This window comes from Aureobasidium namibiae, assembly GCF_000721765.1.
Source record: "Aureobasidium namibiae CBS 147.97 unplaced genomic scaffold scaffold_21, whole genome shotgun sequence".
Lineage (NCBI taxonomy): Eukaryota > Fungi > Ascomycota > Dothideomycetes > Dothideales > Saccotheciaceae > Aureobasidium > Aureobasidium namibiae.
The window spans coordinates 1-20,680 of NW_013581188.1; the positions used below are offsets into that span (position 1 = coordinate 1).

Below are 20,680 nucleotides of genomic sequence, written 5' to 3' on the forward strand. Positions count from 1 at the left end.
TCTTCGTCTTCCTCTTCGTCTTCCTCTTCGTCTTCCTCTTCGTCTTCCTCTTCGTCTTCCTCTTCGTCTTCCTCTTCGTCTTCCTCTTCGTCTTCTGAACACTCGCAATCTTCCGACTCGTCTTCCTCTTCGTCTTCCTCTTCGTCTTCTGAACACTCGCAATCTTCCGACTCATCCTCTGGATCATCTTCTGTGTCCTCTGAATCCTCCTCGGGGTCTACCTCGGGGTCTTCCTCTGGCTCGACTGGCTTCGATGAGCGACCTGAGAACTCTTCCAAGGGCAAATTGTCGGTGTAGGATGCCAACTGCACCTCTGGCTCAGTGACATTGTTGTAATACTTCTCACCTGGGATGCGGTCGAAGGGACACCTGTGGTTGGGTCTCCACATGGGTAGAATGGCGGCACACTTGATGTTCCACCAAGCGGCCCTGGCCCAACTCTTGATCCTGTTCCAGCGCGAATGGTCAGGCTCCATGGCTTGGACAAGTCTGCGATCAGTGTCGAAGCAGCCAAAAGTCTTGGGCGTCGCATAGCTCTGTGGTGCAAGTGCTGCTAGATGTTTTCCTGACAGTCTGAGGAGGTCGGCTGGGGTGCGGAAGAAGAGATATTCAGTGTCATCCAGCTTGAAGAAGCTACGGGTGTCGGGAGTGACCCAGTCGGACCTCTCAGTGGCCGAGACATCACGGACAAGAAGACACTGAATCTGAGGATAGAAATCTCTCAAGTCGTCGGGAAATCTGCTCATGGTGTTTGTAGTGTCTCCAATCGAGATGAATCTTCGGTTGGGAAAGCTCTTCATGAGTCTCCTGATGTTGTACTTGCGGGCATTGAACATCTCTTCAGTCTTGGTGAAGTTCAGTGGGCGGAAGTCGAAGGATCCTCTGGGATAGTGCTCGAACATTGTGTTGGTGTAAGCGCTGGCGATAGCCTCGGGAGCGTCTGTCAGGTAGTGGATGTGTACGTTCTGACCCTCGGCCTCGATGCGTTGCTTGAGATCGTACAAGACTTGAGGCATGTCTTTCCATGGTTGGAACTTGCGGACCAAGACATTCAAGAGTGCCTGCTTCACGTTCCACACTCGAGTGATACGTAGGGCATCGTCAAGATCGGCAATGATGGTGACACCGGTTGGAGGAACAAACAAGACCTCTGCAGAGTTGGGGACATCCTTGTCGATACCGGAGCGGAGGTTGCAAGGAATCAGAGTGACCTTTTGGGAGGGGATATCGACGGTGGACTGGTTGTTGGCGAGAGCACAAGAGTTGGACACGGTGGTTGTGCCATAGAAGGAGCCTTCGGCGTTGGTTGCGATGGGGAGGATGGAGCCCTCGTCGCAGGTATCGATGAAGGCGCCAATGGTGCCATGGCAGATGGGTACTGAAGCAATCTCGTGTGCGAGAGGTCTGCCCACGGCGAGCTCCTCTTCGGTCAGAGTGTGGTAGCCGTATTCCCAGAACTTCTATTTCTTTTCTTCAAGGCGAGTACGGAGAAGGAAACCATTGAGGATCTTGTTCAACTTGGTATCGTCGTATGGCTGTCGGTGGTGTAGATTGCCGTGGATGTGGAGCTTCCAGCCGTCGTCGGCCTTGTGAGCGTAGGTGGGATAGGTGGTGATGGTCCAGGGCTGGCGGTCGGTCTCCTTCTGGCTCTTGTGGCGGAGGCGGCCGTAGAAGAGATCGATGACACCGCGAAAAGGCTTGAGCAACAGGGCGAATCTTGATGTTTTGGGGTAGATGGCTTCTGGCGCGGCGTCCCCGACAGCGGTAGCACAGACGTCCAATGATGCTGCCGAGAGGCATGCGAGGGCCAGTATGCAGGCAAGGATGAATGGGAAACGCATGGTGATAAGAAGTGCCAATTGATGATGAAACTGATATTGATGGATGCGGTTTGGGTATGAGCGTGTGAGAAGGAGAGAAGAGGAGAGGAAGTGTCAGACAGCGTCGGTGGAGTTGCTGAAGCAAGAGCTTCCCGCTGCGACTACCTTCCTACTTCAGTCGTCGGCTTGGCACCGAGCATCGTAATTGCCTGATCGAAGCGGTCACATCCAATCCTGCATCACACTGCAAGTCTAGATTTTCAAGCGATCAAACGAGCGTGCATGTCAAGCAGTTTGTAAGATTTACTATAGAAGCGAAGCGACAGACGATTACATATCCCCATCATGGAATATATCAAGCGTCCCCTACTTCTGCTTCCAGATCCTCAGAAGCTGCATCGACGGTAGGCGGTTTGGTAGCTCTTGGTAGACCACCTGCCTTTGGGGGTGGTGGCAGACCTGAAGTGGGTTTGGGTGTAGGAGCATTGTCCAACTCACGACTCTTCTGCTCTCCCTCAGCAAAGTAGTCGTCAAGTCCACCAGTAGGCGATATAGCATGATGCACTCTTTGTTTCCTAGCACCTCTCTTCTCTCCACCCACGCTGATGCTTGCCGGTGGTGTCGTCGCGCTGAGATTCAGGTTGGCCGGTACGAGGAAGTCGCCAGTTGGAGTCGAGGTCGAGCGACGCTCTTCATTGCTGAAGCGGGCCGTTTCGAAGAGTGTCTCTCCAGGTGCTTGCGCAGGCTCGTTCAACGGAGCAGGGACGCGGTGAAGAGCTCCGTAGCCCAGAACACAGCCCAAGGCGCCGTCGCCGCCCCAACCACGCGTAGGTGTGATTGTGATCATGCGAGTCACGTCGTACTCGTTGTTGTAAACGTATAGTCGGAGCGGGCGGTTGAGGAACTGTTGTACCGTGTCAGTCCCAGGCTCCATGTCTATCATCATCTTCCCTTACATCTTCAATAAGCTCACTAAGCCCACTGTCGCCTCTCATCAGACCCTCCGGGCTTCCAATGACGTAGTCGCTGTATGGCAGTAGACCAGCGGCGTCGGCAGGCGAGTTGGGGATGACATCGAGGATGTGCCAGACGGCTTCGGTTGTCGTGAGTGGCGACCACTGCAAGGCGAGACCTAGCGGCGAGCTGTCTGACGGGACCGAGATGAAGACTTCGCGAATCTGCTGTCCTTTGGCGCTGTAGACTCCCAGGCTGATGTTGGTGCCGGCACAGTTGCGCAGTTCCTGGACGAAGAGGCTAGGTTCTGGGTTGTCCTGTTGCTTCTTAGCGTATGGACTTGCTATAGGAGAAAAGATTTGCGTGTACGATGGTGCGGCCATTGATGCCAATGATCGAGTCGAACCATGGCTCCAGGGGTAGCTCTGGATTGGTGTTGCGAAGCACTTGGAATCCGTACGTGTCAGATCCACCGCTCTGCTTCTGAGCTTGAGGATCAGCGTCAAGGCGCGAGATGAATCTGTTCAAAGCTCCAAACATGTTCGCCATGTCAGTTGTCTTTAAAATGCTGCTGTCGCATCGGCTCGAACTTGACAGTCCATCACGGTCTGTGCGTCATCTTGGTTGTTGTGCTAACAACCCTGCTGCCGTGTCCCGGGAGCTTCTACAGAGCCCGCATACATGAACGTAGGTATCCAGCTTGAGGTATACATACACAGACATGGCGAGTATGGAACTCGACTAGCTACAATGGTTTCGGTGCAGTATATCTCGAATTCGCAGCTATTTATCCCTTTCTGGAGATTTCCCACCTTTTCCCCTACAGATTGACCTAGAAAAGGTGGTAACGATCGAATAAGCAGAAATTTGCCCAATGAAGCTGGGATTCTGCAATGTTTATCGAGGAGTTATTGCTCGGAAGCTTTTTTGAACCGTATATATGTCTGGATAGCAGCAGTGTATCCATGTGCAGCGATTAATCGGCAACGCCAAATCCACTTGGAACATTCGCACGGTTCAAGTGTTTCATGTCATGATCTGCAACGGCTGTGGCGCATGTCAAGACAGCAAAATGTGGGGAAAACATATGGAATGTTTCTGCAGTACGAAAACTATCACTTTCACTGTCGAATTCACCTCTCACAAACGTGAATGTTTGTCGAGTGCAGAGTGGAAGCCAAGACTGCTAGAAGCCTCCGCCAACACGCTGCTTACATAAGCGAGCCCGGCGCGCAGCCAGCACAGCACCTCTATAAATAAAGCCCTCCTCTCTGCCTCTGCTTCTCTTTCTCATGCCACTTCAATTGGTTGATTGGAGTGTTGGAGCTTCTTACGTCGGCAACTTGATGGTGACCTCTCTTCTCCAGTGGAGTCCCTTTGAAGAAGATTATCCTCGATATCATGTTGGCCAGAAGCTGTCTGGATGCATCAATTCGCTTTGTGCGATGCGCTCTACTAACTCATCCTCCAGGACTTGTCTTTGGGGGACGCTCCTTTGGCAAGGTCATCTGGGTATGGATCATATGCCGTTGTGTGCGGCGGTTGCTTCTGGGTGTTTCATACTCTTTGGCAACTGTCCGACCACCCGGCGAGCGTACATGGAATTTAAACAGAGTGAAAATCGACAATCTTGTTTATAGAGCAATTCGATTGCGTTTTTTTCTCTCTCCTCAGATGTTATTGTTGTTCTTGTCTCGTTGCGCGTGTGCTGTTTCTCAAGTGAAAGTAGGCGCGTCTCCTTGAGTGTACCGCTAAATCTGTTCGTTTCACTGCGCTATTTTCTCTCCAGCTCGATACTTGACGCATCTTCACACCACAGACGCAACAAAAGTTGAACGTCCTTTTACTGCTCACTGTACTGTATATCACACAGCAAAGCAAGATTAACAGCGATTGTTCCGCGAGTAAGCTCTCGCAACCGCAGCACCTCTCTTCGTTGTGTGCAGTCGCATCAGTCCGGCGCCTATTGTGTTTACTCGCTCGTACTCTCATCGAGGGAGACACCCAAGTCTCGCAGTCGCCTCTGAGACTCAGTGCTTATCCTCCAGACATCCGTAAGCAAGCCAGGTTCTGCATCGTGGACTGTACTGATATCAGGTGAACAGAACATCGTGCCACCATGCTCTTACAGAAACATCCTGAGTCCGTCCCAAAGGTCGCAGTCGCCGGCATAACATTCGTAAAGAAAGGGAAAGGAGAGCCTCCATGCGAGTGCGTCAATTGCAGTTCACAATTCCTCAGCGTGAACCAACAGGACTACGACAGGTTCAGATACATGACCACAGTCACACCTGCAGCTGCGAAGACTTCACTCGCCAACTTCATCAGCCAGATCGACGCCGATAGAGCCTATCTTACCGACCTATGCAAGAACTTTGGAAACACGATCATAAGCAGATGGAGAAAGAAGAGCCGAAACAAGCGCGAGGCTCTCTTGCTACTAGCCGACCTGACTATCGAGAAGAAGCCGTGGTTCAGACTTTGGATCGAAGGCGACATTGCTACATGGCAGGAGTTGCGTGAGCATAGAAAGAGTTGGCTGCTGCCTTACATGAGCACTGCAATCATGAAGGCAAACCCATCGGTCCTTCTGAGTCTGCTGCACCAACGTGTCCATCACTCGCCAGAAGAGTGGGCGCCCTTTGACAGCCACCAATTCAGGCAGGCCTGGGCTCTTGGATACTTCGACTTGGAGTACTGTGGCAAATACTGTGTCGTCATGCATGGTGTCGACTACGGCAAGCTCGTTCCCTGGAGCAAGAAGGCCGCAGAGAGCTCGGACATCGTTGGCTATCCACGAGCTCTGTTAATCATCGAGGCGCAGGCTCTGATGTTCTCCCGACTCCGTGCCATCGTGGATCTTATCCTGGAAGGAGTCGATCGCAACACTGCGAGCGCTTCTGACAAGTGGCAAGAGATGGTACGAGCCGGATTCAAGCAGTCCAACAATATCGAGCTGTGGTCGGACTATGTCAATCAACCTTTCTCCGCCCCTCCCGAGTTTGACGTTGATTACTACTGCTCTATCGCAGAAGCTCGAATGCAGGCAGCACATGACCATCTTTGGCTCCTACAGACGGATCTCTCTTACTTTCGCCGCTTCGTGAGAGTCTTAGCGGTTGGTGAGGTATACCGGACTCCCTGGAGATATGTGCTCATCGCCAAGGACATCCATCTAGCCGTGGAAGATTATCTGGTCTGGCGCGGATTGTTTGACGAGTGGTCTTCTGTCCGCAACCACTACCGTCGGTTCCGAGACAGCATTTATCCAGGTCAGCCGCTCCCACGCCGTCTCGAGTCAAGTCTCATTCTTCTGGAATCGACTCTTCTCACCAGAGTGGACCTGAAAATCAAGCATCTATCTGGCTACATCTCGCAACGGCCAGGGTTCCAGCACATCTGGGAGTGGACTATGTTGAGCACGCCCCCAAGCAAACCGGGAAAGCAAATGTTTGCCGCAACACGCAAGACTGATAAGGGGCCTGCTTACGAACAATACTGTAAAGATACACTTGACTGGACTTTGACAGAGCTCCAGAGTAGGCCAAACGATGATTCTCGCTTTGACCATTCTGAGCTCTTTGCCAGGCTCGAGGCCCATCTAGCCGAGGCCAGTCCTGAGGAGCGCGCACGGCTAGACGAGACAGTCTACGCAAAGATGTCAGACTTTACAGCACAACACGAGATGCTCTTCGCTCTACGGCTACATCGTCCAGCATTTGCACATCCAGGAATCGAAGAAGTCCGGAAATTGGCTAAGGAGGACTCAACCCTTTCAACGAGACTCTTGGTCATAGATGCTGCGGCATACAAGTCAAAGCTGCATGCATTCTCCGCGGAAAGCATCAAACTACTCGAACAATCAACACCCGCAGTCGGTTGTAAGAACGAAGCATGGCTCGAAAGCAGGACTGCCGAACGCATAATTCTCAACAAATTCTGGGAAGAGGCGCGTGTGACTTTCCGTGGGGAATTGACGTTCACAAGCATGGAACAGGAAGAGATTGACGACGCTATCTCGGTCATCTCTGTTTCAAAAAGCACCGAGTATACCGAGATAGTCCAGAATGAGCGCTTGCAGGTGTCAGCCGCCATCGCAGCTGCAGCAGCTCTGACCAAAAACACCACGAACATCATGACTGAGGCAGCCTCTTGGGAGACCGGCCCAGACGTGTCGACACTAGCCATTGAAGAACGAGCAGTCAAACCAAAGACACGTCCACTTCAACCAGCCAGCGCATCGGTCAACGATGCAGTACCTCTGGAGCCTGGTTTCGACACAAAGGTCGAGTTCGTCGCTGATCAGCAGCGAATCGCAGCAACCACCCGCGCCCTCGAAGTTATCAGAAAGATGTATCCAACCTCTACCGAAGAAGTTTCAGCAAAGGATACAGACTGGGACCTGTTCGTCCACGCGATGAATGACCTCAATTTCAACGCTCGTAACGTCGGTGGCTCGGGTGTTGCCCTCGAGCATCCTTCCAAGAAGAAGATTATTGTCCACCGTCCGCATCCAGTGGCCAAGATTGACAGTATCATGCTGCAGTCCGTGGGAAAGAGACTCCAGAAGCACTTTGGCTGGAGCAGGGAAACTTTTGTGGGTGTTTGAAGAGGTGGGGGCGAGAGTCTAAAGGGAAACACTGATCTGCCTGCATCTTCATCGTTTGCGTCGAATACGAGAGGATCGATAAGAGAACGGAGAGAAGACCTCTTGCATCCGCGAACGCGACAGGAAGAACAAGGTCCAGAGATCAACGAGATCAAAGCAAAAGCATGAAAAGGAGGGAAGAAGGGATCAAATGGAGATGGTTGTTTTTTTCTTTTGTAAAGTGATGAGAGATGGAAATAGAGAAAGAACCCAGGTCTAGTTTGTTTTCGCAGAAGCCCTCAAAGAACAAGGAAATAAGAAACACCACTTTGTCATGAAATTCGTTTGATTGAAAATGAGAACCCATGCACCCACCAGTCTTGTCTAAAACTCAAGCACCGCCTTTTGACCTCGCCATCAGAGCATCGATCTCTGCTTGCATGGCAGACATGTCGGCCAAGATATCAACATTTCCTGCAGCAGCAGCAGCTGCTGCACCGCCATTTTCGCTAGCACGTTGCATCTCAGGTTGCGGTGTAGCATTGAAACTCCTGTCTTCGCCCGAGTCACCCTCATCAACGGTAGGGATGGACGACACAGACGATGTTCTACCTCCTGAGTAAAGACTTGCTCCACTCGATCGGCGACTGGTGTCGCTCATCCGACGAGAGCTCGGAGCAGAAGCAGTGAGCAATGTACCGTCCAAACTGCGTCGCTTGTTTTCGCCTCGCCTCGGTGGAGGCGGGGGTGGTATATTGGCTGGCGAGCGACTGTTTAACGAAGTCACTGAGTTTGTGGAGGGTGTGCGGCTGACAGTTGGAGCCTGTCCTCTGTTGCGAGACGGCGGTGGAGGGGGTGGTCGTGACGATGGTATAGGCAGGTCTGTTTCTACAGAGTGAGGTGGACGTCTCGATGGCGGTGGAGGAGGCTTTGTGGGTGGTGTCGCCGTGCCATCCGAGTGGTCGTCTGGGACGGAGGATCTTGAGAGGTTGGAACTGCTTCGAGGGCGGCCGCTCGAGCTTCTCATTTGACTGCTTCTGCGTGACAAAGGCGGCGGAGGTGCTTTCTTCAGATCGAGGTTAAAGTCCTCGGCAGCCAGCTGCGGGGATTGGGCGGGACCGTCGACTTGTATGGGAATCGCGGGAGTAGCATCAGGGCTAGGAGAATGGTGCGGCGGAGGAGGCGGAGGTAGGGGCTTGTTCAGATCGGAAGGTGACCGGACGAGTTGTGGCTTCGGCGAGGCGGGTAATGGCGAGGGTAGAGCGGGAGAGGCAGCAGGGATATTGAAGTCGGCAAACGAGACAGTCTGTGGACCCTTGCTCGGCGTGGGCAGAGCCTTGCCGTGATGATGTGCAGGTAGTGGTGGTTTGGGCTTCTTCGTCAGGGTATCTGGTGTCCTGACCAGGCCTGTCAGTTGCTCGTAGTCTGGTTCTGGAGGTCCATCGTGAAGTTCGTCGTCAGAAGCAGAGGGAGACTCGGGGTGTAGGTCTCCAAGAGAATTGGCGGTAGCAGATGGCAGACCGGCAGAGGGAGTCATGGGTCCAGGTGATGCAGATGGAGTGTTGCCAGTCAAGAGCATGCGTGTAAAGGCATCTACATCCATGGCCGGCTTAGCGGAAGCGGCGGATGTGTCCCTGGAGAGACCGACAGGGGCCGACGCGGCATTCTGAGGTTCCATAGTAGCCAATGTTTTGGCAAATGGGTTGTAGGGCGCTTGCTGCACTGACTGAGATGAGGTTTCCATTCTTTCTGGCGCAGGAGCTGAAGCTATCGGCGGAGCTGTCGACACAGCAGTTCCAGGGTTGGTGGCTCCTCTTGCCAGCGAATCGATAAAGGACTTGCGCAGCTCGCGAGCTACGTCTGTCTCTTGTTCCTGGGTCGTCTGTGGTGCAGGCTGGCCCACGGGGTTGAGGTATGAGTCGAAGGGGTCATAGTGGTCTTGGTAGGCTGCCGGCGAGTCTGGGCTAACGACTGGCGACAAAATCCTAACTTTCTTTTGCACCTTGCCTTTTGTCTTGGCTATATTGTACAGCGCTCAGTCGATGCTCGTCGGGGGGCAGGAACAGTGGGCAGCTCTTACCCTGTGTGATTGTTGATGTAGCTGGTGCCTGACTAGTGTCGATGTCGGCCGCTGCTGCTTCGCGCGCGGCGCCAACGTCCAGCGACAGAAACTGCGACTTTCTGAAAGGGTTGCCCGCCATGTTTCCAAGGATCGCGCTGTGCTGCTCTACCGGCTCATTGCTTCATCGTGCATGCGCATGGTCGACATCATCGCCGTCTCGCCATGGCCTGACGACGAGCTAGCCGTCCGTGTGTTTTGCTTCCGGACCTGCCGACCCCGCGGACTCGACTTCGAACTCTTTGCGATTAGGTGACGGCATCGCCAACGTCAAGTCATGCGCCATCAGGAAACTCTTTGATCGTCTTGCTGTTATTGCCGGTCTCTGTTCTACCAATCGACGTCAATCAATGTACACATGCCATCCGTATTCCTGACCGAACCACCGCCTGGCTAGTGCTGTGCCCATCTCGGTAGGTTGACTAAAGGCAACCAACTCTTTCGATGTAACCTTGGATAGGAACGTCTTTGCGACGCACTTCAACAGTGCCCTTGCGATGCCCTTCTTCCTTGACCCTCGAGATGTCCAGATTCGAGATATGCCAATTGCTGCCTCATCTGTGTCCTGGCTGATAGAGAGTTGCTCACTTCTTTGAGCCCCCACTAGCTCTGACGCCTTGCTCTCTTCCTCTGTTTCTGTATCCTTTTCTACATCCACCTTTTTCTTTTGCTCGACCACTCTGAAAGCCTTCTCAATCCCTTCTGCAAGACAAAGTCCCACACATCTGCCATTATCCACGTAAAGATACAACTTGTATTGGTCAATTTTCTCCTCGTATGCATCGGATGCTTTGTTGCGAGCACCTGAAGTCGCGAATCGTGGTCCCCACAGCTTCTCGTCAGGTATATCTACAGCACCCAAATCTGCTGTTGCCATTTCAAATACAGCGCGAGCTTTCTTGAGCCAGTGCTTGGGATCCTGAGAGCCGCTGAGGGATATGATGAAGTCTCCTTGCGGTCCATGCCACACAGCCTTCTCTGACTTGACTTTGGTGAGAAAATCCCGGTCCATGGGGACGCCATTGGTGTGTTGCGCGTGAAACTTCTTATGAAGAGCGACATCCTCTGGAGCTGACGGCACATATTCCATGCGGCACTCTTTGCAAGTCTTTCGCATCGCTTGCCCGAAGTTGAGTTGCATCTGGACAAGCGGTTTTGACGAGTTTGGGGTAGACTTCACGGCAGGTGCAGGCTTTTCAACATATGCCTTTGGAAGTTGTAGTTTTGGAGGAGCAGCTTTTGGAGAGACTGCGAGGCTGGGCGGTGAAGATGGAGGAGTCGATGGGGGGATATTCTCGTCAGAGAAGAGAGCCATGTCTGATGTTGGGAGATCTGAAGATAGGAACTCTGATGAGGAAGCCAACGAAGGTGGATCATCGCTCTCGTTGCTCTCGATCACCGAGATACGTCGTCGTTTGAGTATATCGTCAAGGCCATCCTGCTGCTTTCGCTTGGAGTATGTCTTCGAATATGTTCTTAATGGTGGTCTGATTCAAAGTCAACATCTATCACTGAGCGACAGCTGTTGTTCACTTACTTGGTAGGAAAGCTCATGTTAAGCACACTGCGGATATCAATAACGTGCTGTCGTCGCCAGAAAGATGGTAGACGCGTCTTGGTGTGGGACGCGTTTCTGGATTTCGTGTTCGCGTTCAGAGTGATGTCTTGGCATCTCGCAGTCCGATAGCGGATCCTCCATCATCGAGCCTCCATCATCGAGCCTCCATCATTAGACAGACTCGCACGCTTGTCATGATATTACTTTCTCATTCATAAAAAGGCCCAGCAAATTACACGAGTCTCACTGTGGAGATGCTGCCTCACGTAGTCGCGCCAAACCTCAATCTTGCGGTACAGCCCTTGACTCAAGATGCCTTTGCTGAGTTCGGCACCGTCGTCGAGAATCCAGTGAGTGCAACTGGGAGATCTCAACAGCCAAAGGTCGTCAAGGCGAACCAAGGCTCGGCTCTCAAGTACATCGACGTCTCCCATGTCACCGACTACTATTATCTGGCCCCTAGTGGGAATCCTGCCAGGGCTGTTATGAACATGTTCGTTTGTTCACCGCGCCGATTGCAGTCCAACAGTAGCAGTTCGGATATCACTCAGGAACGGACATCGAAATTTCCTGTGCAGATTCTGGAACGACACCCGTTCACCCCCCAAACCTTTGTTCCACTCGGTCTTGCGGCCGAAGATGCAACAACGGCTTACCTTGTCATCGTCGCTCCTACATGCAAAGCGATGGACCAACCACTACTCTATCCCCAACATGTCCCGAAACGACAACGGAGCTGGACCGAGATTTTCTTCAGGGCTCAACCTTCTTCAGTTGACAACTCTACACTGTCGTCGTCGGAGTCTAGCCCTGAGCCCCAGCTGCCTAAAGGTCCGGGCGAGCCAGATCTCACCCGGGCGCGCGCTTTTCTTGCCAATGGTTCGCAAGCTGTCACCTATGGTCCTGGTACATGGCATGCGCCAATGGTTGTGCTTGGCGCGAAAGCTATCGATTTTGTAGTCGTACAGTATTCCAATGACGTTGGCCTGGAAGACTGTCAAGAGGTGGAAATCAGGACAGAAACCGGATCAGATGGGTTGAATGTTGTCATTGATAGTGCTCCACTCGGTCCTAGACTGCAAGAGAGAGCCAAACTTTGAGAAGTGTACCAAAATGACTGCCCTGCCTTTCCCGCCCGTGTTGGGAACGGAACATCTCGAGCATCTCATCGATCTTATCATATTCAATTTACGCGCTTGTTACTCGATAAGTATTGCGCCAACGACTCGGCCCCTGGCCGCCTGGACCATTCGCCATTGTGAAGATTTGTGATTGCTTCTCTCCACATCAACCGTATCTCGGTTTTGAGCTGCTTGAAATTGTAGCCAAGGCACTGGACATGGCGGAATGAAATCTGTATGGCGGAAATTGATTCCATGCCGCGTGTCGACGTCGAGCGTTCTACATACTAGATCGGGGAATGATGAGCGGCCCAATTTTGGCGTCAAGCAGACCTTGCCTAATCTGAAACCAAAGATCAAGCTTCAATAAGGCACCCTGATCGTGGGGACGAGAAAAAAAGCAGCAGGGCGAAGCTCGAGCATCTGAGTCGTACAACGCTATTTTGTGGCTGATTTCGGCGTCTCACTGCAAAGGTTCTGTCGAGTTTGCATTTGTTGGTTAGCCTCGTATCTGTCAGGGAGATCGAACAACGGCCTCTGCCAAACATGAGGCAGTTATTAACCACCATTATCGCAATATGGCAAGCACATCCGCTTACGTTCGGTGATTTGCAGATCACCATGTCTGGTGTCTGCCTAAACTTCTACGATGGCCAGAAGCTCAAGCTCTCGTCGATCTTAGTCCGCTTAGGTGGCAGCACGCGAGGTCCACATGTGACGGGAGAACTAGGTAGATGCCTTCACCCTACCTGTAAGCGTGCTCTGCAGACTCAAAGTCAAGCTTTGGTCAACGACACCGCCGTCTGGCTGTCTGCAAAGTGAGTAAGAAGACAAGAGCAAGCGACTTCTGACGGTGGAGAACGGGGCAGTTGACAAGCATGAGGCTGAGATTGACCGGTGATGGGTGGCTGATTGTCCATTATTATTGTGGTTGCTCCGCTGCGAGAGTGCTCAGTTGCGAATTCGCGAGGCATCAAGTCAGCAGCGAAGCACGGCCACCAAGTCGATGAACCCAACCCGGGGGTCACGCCATACAGTCTTGCCGTCTTGTATTTCTGTTCACCGGTTTGTGATATGCCCATCTTCAGGCACCCACGTTGTTTAGACGAGAAATGCCAGGCAGACGGCCGCCGGTGGAAAGTTTACAAAACCCCGATGCGGGGATAGGGCCACAGACCAGCACCAAGCCGGAACAACTGGCTGAGAAGCACTAACCCTTCTTGGAGCCATTCCGCGAGGCGTCTTCGACCGTGGCAGCCAGATCTGAGATACCTCCCTGAGGACTACATCATGGTCTCAGAGCGCGGCCCGAATGTACCAAGAAATCACCTGTTACTACTCGAGCGCGCCAGGATATACTGGCATTGATAGCATCAATAACAGATCGGTCTCTCGGCAATGGCCTGTCGTGCAACTGCTGGCTGCCACGATACTACTGTTCCCTCCATGACGCAGACGATCCCTTTGCTGATGTTAGGTGAACCGCACATCTACAGCCGATGATAGCCTTTCACAACGCCAGGAGTACGGCCCGAAGGCTTGTCGCAAACGGCAGAAGGCTCCAACGGTCGAACCGCCAAACACCAAGCATCAGTGTGGGACGGAACTCAGCCGATCCCATTCTGGCATGGCTGAACAGGCTGCATAGGGCGCGAGACCCTGACCCCCGCTATTCGGTCGCCGCAACCACAGGACAGAGCAAGATGAGCCCTTTAATTATCGTTGCTCGTTTTGATTATTGCCCAGCCTAGCCACATTTCGGTAAAAATTGGCCGGTTGCGACCACACTTGAGGAGAATTGAGGTCACAACATGGCTCGCACGCTGTCAACAATGGATTGCAAGGGGGCTCCGTGACTGAGTGCAATCATTTTCCTCATAGAGTTCGAAGATGATGGAATCAGCAAAGGGATGAGCAGAGTAAAGTTTGTGTGACGAGATGTCAAGCAGCTCCACCCTCTCTTATTGGTTCAGAGCTGCGAGTCAATCCAAGCTTGGAAGCCTGGTACAGCGAGCGCTCTGTTCCTAACTTAGGTCTCCGCTAAGATCAATCTGGTTGCCGGCTGGCACGCGCCGACCACCTGATAGGCATGTCTTGCTAAAGGAGAAGCGCGGGTCCCAGCTGCCCCTCACCTTTACCTTCTTTTTTTTGACAGCCTCAAACTACTGCGCCAAACTTCTCACTAAACTCAATATATGACTCGAGAGGTGGGAAATGGTTGTCAACGTTGCAACAATCTCATCAAGATCTATCCAATCTCCAACGCGAGGCCCTAGACTCGGCCCAGTTGACCGGACCTAGCACAGGCATCATGCCAGAGATGAATGCAACCTTGGTCGTGCTGATGGCTCCGACTCGCATCACAAATCTTCAGTCTGCATCTAGAGATATGTTAGCTCCAAGCAGACCCCGTGCGCAGCAGTAAATGGAGGGGCAGGGGTCTGTAAGTTATGCCCTGGAGCCCCGGGCCAATTAGCTCAGGCGATGCCCGTCCATGTGTTGGTGGTTGCGTGCTCCCGCCGTTGTTTGTTGGAAAGCCCACTGCGCCTTGTTAGTGTTTAAAACCGAACCAGCACCCGAGATAGCCATCCCGGCGTAGATCCCCTCCGCCTAAGACGTCTCATGTCAATGCGGCCTATGAAAAGTAGACCAGCATCCTGTTCCCGCTCAGGTTCCCTTCCTCTGAGCAACTCTTATATCCGTCATGAACTCCCCGTACCTGAGCCCATCCTCTTCATCAGACCCTAGGACAAGAACAGACAGTATCTTCCCTATACATCTACAAGACACTGGTGGTATCAAGAAACGAAGCAATTCTCGATCAAGTCGCCCTCGCTCCATCTCGTCAGCCAACATCGAACGCCATCCAGAGCTATTGCCAGACCAGATACAAGACCGACTCAACCTGACTACCAACGATTGGACTGCCAACACACATTCTCCTCAACCTCAGCAACAGTCCACTTCATTCAGCTCGTCATCAGACCCTCAGCCCACTCAACAAGCTGGTGAAACTCTTACACTACCTGGCTTCCAATCTTTCCAAAACAGCTACAACAGATTTGATTCTGCTTCTCGCGATCTCAAGCATCCTCCTCATACCACATCGACAGACATGGCGTAAGTTGGTTCCTGCGAGTGATGAAAAAACAGCAAACTGATCATGTTTCCAGTTCTTTGAGTTATCTTCCTCCACCCCACTACGGTCACATGGCTTTCCATGATCCCTCGTTCGACCATGGTGAGTCGCGTAAATTACCTCGAAAGAGTACAGTTCGCTGATTATAGCTCGAAAGGTTACCAACAGCACGGATCGAACTCGCATATTCACCCGCCGAGCAACTTTGGCTTCATCTTCGGAACCTCAGCACCTTCGCAGCAGAGCATCTACGCACCAGGTCCCCTAGACATGGAACCGGCTTACTCTGCAGCCCCCTTGGAGCCATCGTTGAACCAAGTATCTGAGCCGACAATGGACAACCTCAACAGAGCAGTCAGCCCCTTCCACCCGTCGAACTATGACACTCTCGAGTATCCATTGGCATCCACCACGAGCCGCACACTGGCGAACAGAAGCATATCACATAGCCCGCTCTCGCAGCATATGGACCCCTTGACTCCTCCTCTCACGGCAGGAATGGACTCGGTACAACCACAACTGGCTGCAAGTCCTGGAGTGCAGACTAGCATGGACCGCATGCGATCACCAAGCATTTACGACGCACAAGCATATTCCTCATCATACGCGGCATCGGGTGTGCAAGCATCCCAGCCCCTTTTCCCAGCTCCTCCAAGCTACAGCTATCCTCCTCCAGCGATCAGCACACGCCAGCAAGTGCCCAGAAACAGCAGTGACTCTCAAGTGAGAGGAGTGGTGAACCAGAAACCAAAACCGCAATGCTGGGAACATGGCTGCAACGGACGCGAGTTCTCTACATTCAGCAACCTCCTGCGACATCAACGCGAAAAATCAGGAACGGCCGCTAAATCATACTGCCCAAAGTGTGGCGCGGAATTCACCCGAACGACAGCCAGGAACGGTCATTTGGCCCATGAGAAGTGTTCAAAGCAACGCAGAACGTCAGAGGCCAAGTAGCGCAGGCGCTATAATATGATGATCACAACGGCACACAACAACTACTACTACCGGAGGAGCCGATGCGCTTAAACATCGTGCGAACGACCGACCCAATATGATACCCTTCTCTGCCAATCCGTTATCCCAGATTACATCCGTACAGCGTCTTCTTCTTCTTCTTGCTCTGAATTCTTGAGTCACATCGCTTGCATGATCGCATGTCATATTACCGACCGATGTTTTTGAGTTTCTCCATGTCCCTTGAGGCGTTCCTCGCATATGCATCTGAGTGGCTATTGCAATCTGCAAGACTTGAAGCGTTCTGTATATTGATTACGGGCTCGGTTAGCGCTGAAGATCAGGCGTGGAGCTGCCTGTCTCCCGGAACATCCTCTTTCGCCTATCGCATGAGGCTTGCTCTTCCAAATAGCTTTTAGATGTGCTCTTTAGATTGACTACACGACATCGAGCAGGCTGCAGAATTCTGACACGTGAGTGGATTCTTCTGCATGCCGATCTCTCTTTCTCTTGACTGTGTGCCGCATCTCTTGCCTCTACTCGAGTAATATTCATCTCTTGACCACTCTCCAGCCCGTCGCATACAACTTTCGTTGCAGGCCAATGATTGTAATCGCCCTCGGACATTGTTCCCTCCTTACATAACCGATGCCTAGAAAACGATCAGATCGATGGGTAGAGCGGAGTGCTCAGCACTATCACCATGTCATTGGACTTTAGAGTCCCGAAGACGACATCATCGTGCCATGGCATGCATGCGATGAACAACGCAGACAGCGCTCTAAATTAAGCCGCCCAATCGGAGAAACTGGGTCGAGCCCTGGCCTTCTTGGGATGGACAGGCTGTCTATTGGAGTGGGGACAGCGTCTGGTGGCGCAAGCCAGGGGCTGCTCTTCCCATCTTCCTATTAGAGAGCCCACGAACTCTCCGATCTACGAGCACGCTTTACCCAATTCTGATAGAACTGCGAGGGCAGGTGTAAGCGTACACTCGCGCCGTGTTCTCCATAATTTTTCCGCCCTGCTAATCAGCGGACGGCGGACGCCAATCAAACCTCGCAACGGGTTTCGGACTGCTCGGCATTAGAGCGCCGAGCCTTATTCAGTCGTCCTTTTGATGGTTCACCGGTTAATCTAGTGTGCCAGTCTCGAGCACACCGGTCGTGCAAACGACAAGCGCAGGCGGCGACGGACTCATTATCGGATCGATAATTCAATCAATCGAAAATTTGCTTCGCCCATGACTCTGCGCTCTGCCAGTCATGCTTTTGCACGTGAACGTGAATGCTCGGTTACAAAAAAAGCACGGTCCATATGCGATAATCGCATCAGGGCCCGAGAGCCGACAATTTGCCAAGCAAAGGCCAACGACGAGTCGTCCTTGCTGTGACTGTATGGCATTGGTGTCTGCATAATTGCTTTGATGAAGATGGTCTCCGACACCGCCAGCACAATGAACGCTCAAGTCTAACATTCTGGACACCGTCTCGACATCATCTTCATACCGCTGTGCTCACGCTTGCCTGCTATCGCCACCATGCTGCCATCATCCTCAACAACTTCTCACGTCCTACTCCAGATCGCTGATTCATCATCTACAACGAATTCGACCCGAATACCTCAAGTGCATAAACGAGCACGAACCTCTTGACTTGAACTACACGCTTCCTCTTGTTTCTACATAACGAAGAACTCTGACTCACGTTCGGAGTGGGTGACTCTCATGATCGAGACTTGCCAGGTGCCATCTCGAGGGACCACGCAAACTCTAAATTACCTTTCTGCCTTTCAATAGGTACCTACAAACCACCAACACCATGGCTTCGGCATCTATATTCTCGTTCGACGAGACTGAGCCCCGAGTATCGTCTCCATGGCTCAAACAGCTGGAGTCCATGGACAGCTCCAGAACTCCTTCGCGTAACAGCAATTTTGTTGCTGATTCTGAGCCTGCTGCGTACTTGGACGAAGTTGGTCATGTCACTAGGCTCGAGGCTGAGCCTCAGAAAGGCCCTGTTGAGTACAAGCTCCATCTTCTGATTCGACCTCGTCGGAACTATACATACATGAGTACTGTAACGCGAGTTTCTGGCTCGAAACACTCTAAGTACAACGGTCCTTCACGTACGAGCTCTGGGGCTACACTGCCAGCAAAAAGTGCTTCTCCGTCTGTCACACCAAACTACAGGCAGGATAGGTTCGAACACCTGACTACTCAGCTCCTCTGGAGACTTGGACAGTCTTGTCCACATCATTCGAATGCATCGACCAGTCTCGTATTACCGCAGCTGCCGGAAAGTACCACAGAGCTACAACCACCGCCAACGCCAGGAACGATACATCCAGGCCTTGAGGAAAGCGAAGGTGCACTCTATGAGATTGGTGTATCTGATGACGGTACTCTTGTTGGCCTTGCTGAGGATGAGATGCGAGACAGTCTCAACAATCTGCGTGCTATGGCGGCAAGCCTGGGATGCATTGTTGAAGTACAGCGAATGGTGAAGGTGGGTACCTGCTCTTATATGATGCAACCTGATGGAACGAACTCTTCGGAACTTGTTGAACGGCAGAGTGAACTGCTCGTTGCTGAGGCCCTGGTGAAACCAAATCTTTCCACGACTGCAGAGATCGGTGGTTCTGGCTTGAGCAATACTCTGGCGCAAGACCACTCTTCTGAAATTAAACCCATCGAGCAGCTTCGAATATCCCTCACGGGAGCTACTATGTCTGGTAAATCGTCCTTACTGGGTACACTTTCAACATCAACACTAGACGATGGCCGAGGCAAAAGCCGTTTGAGCATGCTCAAACATCGACACGAAATCACTTCCGGCATCACGAGCTCAGTGACCCAAGAATTGATGGGCTATTCGCCGACTCCAGTAGGCGATACAGAAGTCATCAACTATGCTACCGAGGGTGTGACATCGTGGATTGACATGCATACAGCTTCTACCGATGGTCGTCTGGTCTTCGTAGCCGATTCTGCTGGGCATCCAAGATACCGAAGAACAACAGTCAGGGGTCTCGTGGGCTGGAAACCACATTGGGTGTTACTGTGTGTTCCTGCCGATGACGAAGTGAGGTCTTCAAGCAAGGTCACAGAGGTACTGGGTCCGGCTGCTAGCGATATCGACTTGTCCGCGGCGCATCTAGACCTTTGTTTGCGTCTCCAGCTGCCTCTGGTGGTCGTCATCACCAAGTATGATCTGGCTCAGCTATCTGTGCTGAAGGCTACATTGGGAAAGCTGCTCTCAGCTCTCAAGTCTGCTGGAAGAAAGCCGCTGATGATTCCAAATTCACCGGGTACTGTCTCCGCGCATGAGCTGCAAAGCTTCACTCAGAAGAAATCAGCTGGCATACGTAAGACTATTGACTGCTTGTACGACGACCCTCTATCTGCAGTTCCCATAGTCTTGACCAGCGCTGTTCAAGGTGCAGGCTTCGACAACCTACACGCGGTACTTAACGAGCTTCCTACACCCGACAGCCGAAAGCATTCTCCATCCGATGCAGATACCACCACCTCCCTTTTCCATGTCGAGGACATCTACAACAAAGCTCAAGATGCCAACACCATAATTTTGAGTGGCCATCTGAGCAGAGGTACAATATCGGCCGGTGCAGAGCTATACTTGGGGCCTTGCTCTCCATCGAGTGGTGATGACTCCGAGGACTCCGATACTCAGCAGCGTCCTCGACTCGCCCAAACTTTGCCGCCATCTCGCTCGTTCCCAGGCGCTCTCAAAGGCAATCCTCTGACTTTCAACAAAGCTTCGGATCAAGAATGGCGCAAAGTCAAGGTTGTCAGCATCAGGAATTTGCGCCTTCCTGTCTCAACACTGCACGCCGACCAAGCGGGGACTGTTGGTGTTGAGTTGGCTGACGATAAGACTCTTGACACGTGGACCACCATCAAGATCAGAAGGGGCATGGTGCTTTGCAACAAGCCTGCAACGTCGTCCAGCACTATTGTCGCACAGTTCAGACGAGACGATCTAGGCACTTTGGCAGTAGGAAGCCAAGCTGTAGTGTATCTTGCAAGCGTCCGGTCGTCTGCAAGAATCTTGTCCTGCAGGATACCAGAACCTTCTGAGGTGGTAAGCGAAGGTTTGAAACCAGAGACGGTTGATGAACACAATGGCTCGCAAGAAGGCGGATTCACCGATGAAGCTTCTGCTGGCGCAATCACACATCAGCACCTGCAAGTAACGTTCCATTTCGACTCTACTAAGGAATGCGTCGAAGTCGGCTCGAAGATTCTGGTTATGCCGGGAGGTGGTCCAGGCTTGTTCGGTGGCACAGAGCGCGGTGAAAAGGGTGCCGCCGGTCTCGAAGGATTCGTTGGAAGAGTCGTGGAAGTGCTCCGATGAAGCAACAGACAATCTTCTATACTATATCAGAAGCTGATCGATAGCATGGTG

The 20,680-nt window shown here is 52.3% G+C and overlaps 8 protein-coding genes across 8 annotated transcripts; 4 read left to right on the forward strand and 4 right to left on the reverse strand.

Moving 5' to 3' along the window:
• Positions 1-578: 578 nt before the first annotated feature.
• On the reverse strand, positions 579-959 carry M436DRAFT_16991 (uncharacterized protein; the record flags this gene model as incomplete). Its single annotated transcript, XM_013567945.1, has 1 exon — positions 579-959. A coding segment is annotated over one exon (381 nt), but the record flags the coding sequence as incomplete, so codon positions are not given.
• A 1,216-nt stretch (positions 960-2,175) lies between these two features.
• Positions 2,176-3,323, reverse strand: M436DRAFT_67273 (uncharacterized protein; the record flags this gene model as incomplete). Its single annotated transcript, XM_013568050.1, has 4 exons — positions 2,176-2,279; positions 2,319-2,724; positions 2,777-3,091; positions 3,144-3,323. The coding sequence occupies 4 exons, from the start codon at positions 3,321-3,323 to the stop codon at positions 2,176-2,178; spliced, it is 1,005 nt and encodes a 334-aa protein (XP_013423504.1).
• A 1,570-nt stretch (positions 3,324-4,893) lies between these two features.
• Positions 4,894-7,383, forward strand: M436DRAFT_56638 (uncharacterized protein; the record flags this gene model as incomplete). The annotated part of the gene is made up of 1 exon (XM_013568049.1): positions 4,894-7,383. The coding sequence occupies one exon, from the start codon at positions 4,894-4,896 to the stop codon at positions 7,381-7,383; it is 2,490 nt and encodes an 829-aa protein (XP_013423503.1).
• Positions 7,384-7,753: 370 nt separating this feature from the next.
• Positions 7,754-9,563, reverse strand: M436DRAFT_76142 (uncharacterized protein; the record flags this gene model as incomplete). The annotated part of the gene is made up of 2 exons (XM_013568074.1): positions 7,754-9,381; positions 9,443-9,563. The coding sequence occupies 2 exons, from the start codon at positions 9,561-9,563 to the stop codon at positions 7,754-7,756; spliced, it is 1,749 nt and encodes a 582-aa protein (XP_013423528.1).
• Positions 9,564-9,824: 261 nt separating this feature from the next.
• Positions 9,825-10,796, reverse strand: M436DRAFT_67276 (uncharacterized protein; the record flags this gene model as incomplete). The annotated part of the gene is made up of 1 exon (XM_013568051.1): positions 9,825-10,796. The coding sequence occupies one exon, from the start codon at positions 10,794-10,796 to the stop codon at positions 9,825-9,827; it is 972 nt and encodes a 323-aa protein (XP_013423505.1).
• Positions 10,797-11,314: 518 nt separating this feature from the next.
• M436DRAFT_9501 (ureidoglycolate hydrolase) lies at positions 11,315-12,097 on the forward strand (the record flags this gene model as incomplete). Its single annotated transcript, XM_013567931.1, has 1 exon — positions 11,315-12,097. A coding segment is annotated over one exon (783 nt), but the record flags the coding sequence as incomplete, so codon positions are not given.
• Positions 12,098-16,004: 3,907 nt separating this feature from the next.
• M436DRAFT_13273 (uncharacterized protein) lies at positions 16,005-16,250 on the forward strand (the record flags this gene model as incomplete). The annotated part of the gene is made up of 1 exon (XM_013567937.1): positions 16,005-16,250. A coding segment is annotated over one exon (246 nt), but the record flags the coding sequence as incomplete, so codon positions are not given.
• A 1,832-nt stretch (positions 16,251-18,082) lies between these two features.
• On the forward strand, positions 18,083-20,548 carry M436DRAFT_9043 (uncharacterized protein; the record flags this gene model as incomplete). The annotated part of the gene is made up of 1 exon (XM_013567929.1): positions 18,083-20,548. A coding segment is annotated over one exon (2,466 nt), but the record flags the coding sequence as incomplete, so codon positions are not given.
• Positions 20,549-20,680: the final 132 nt, after the last annotated feature.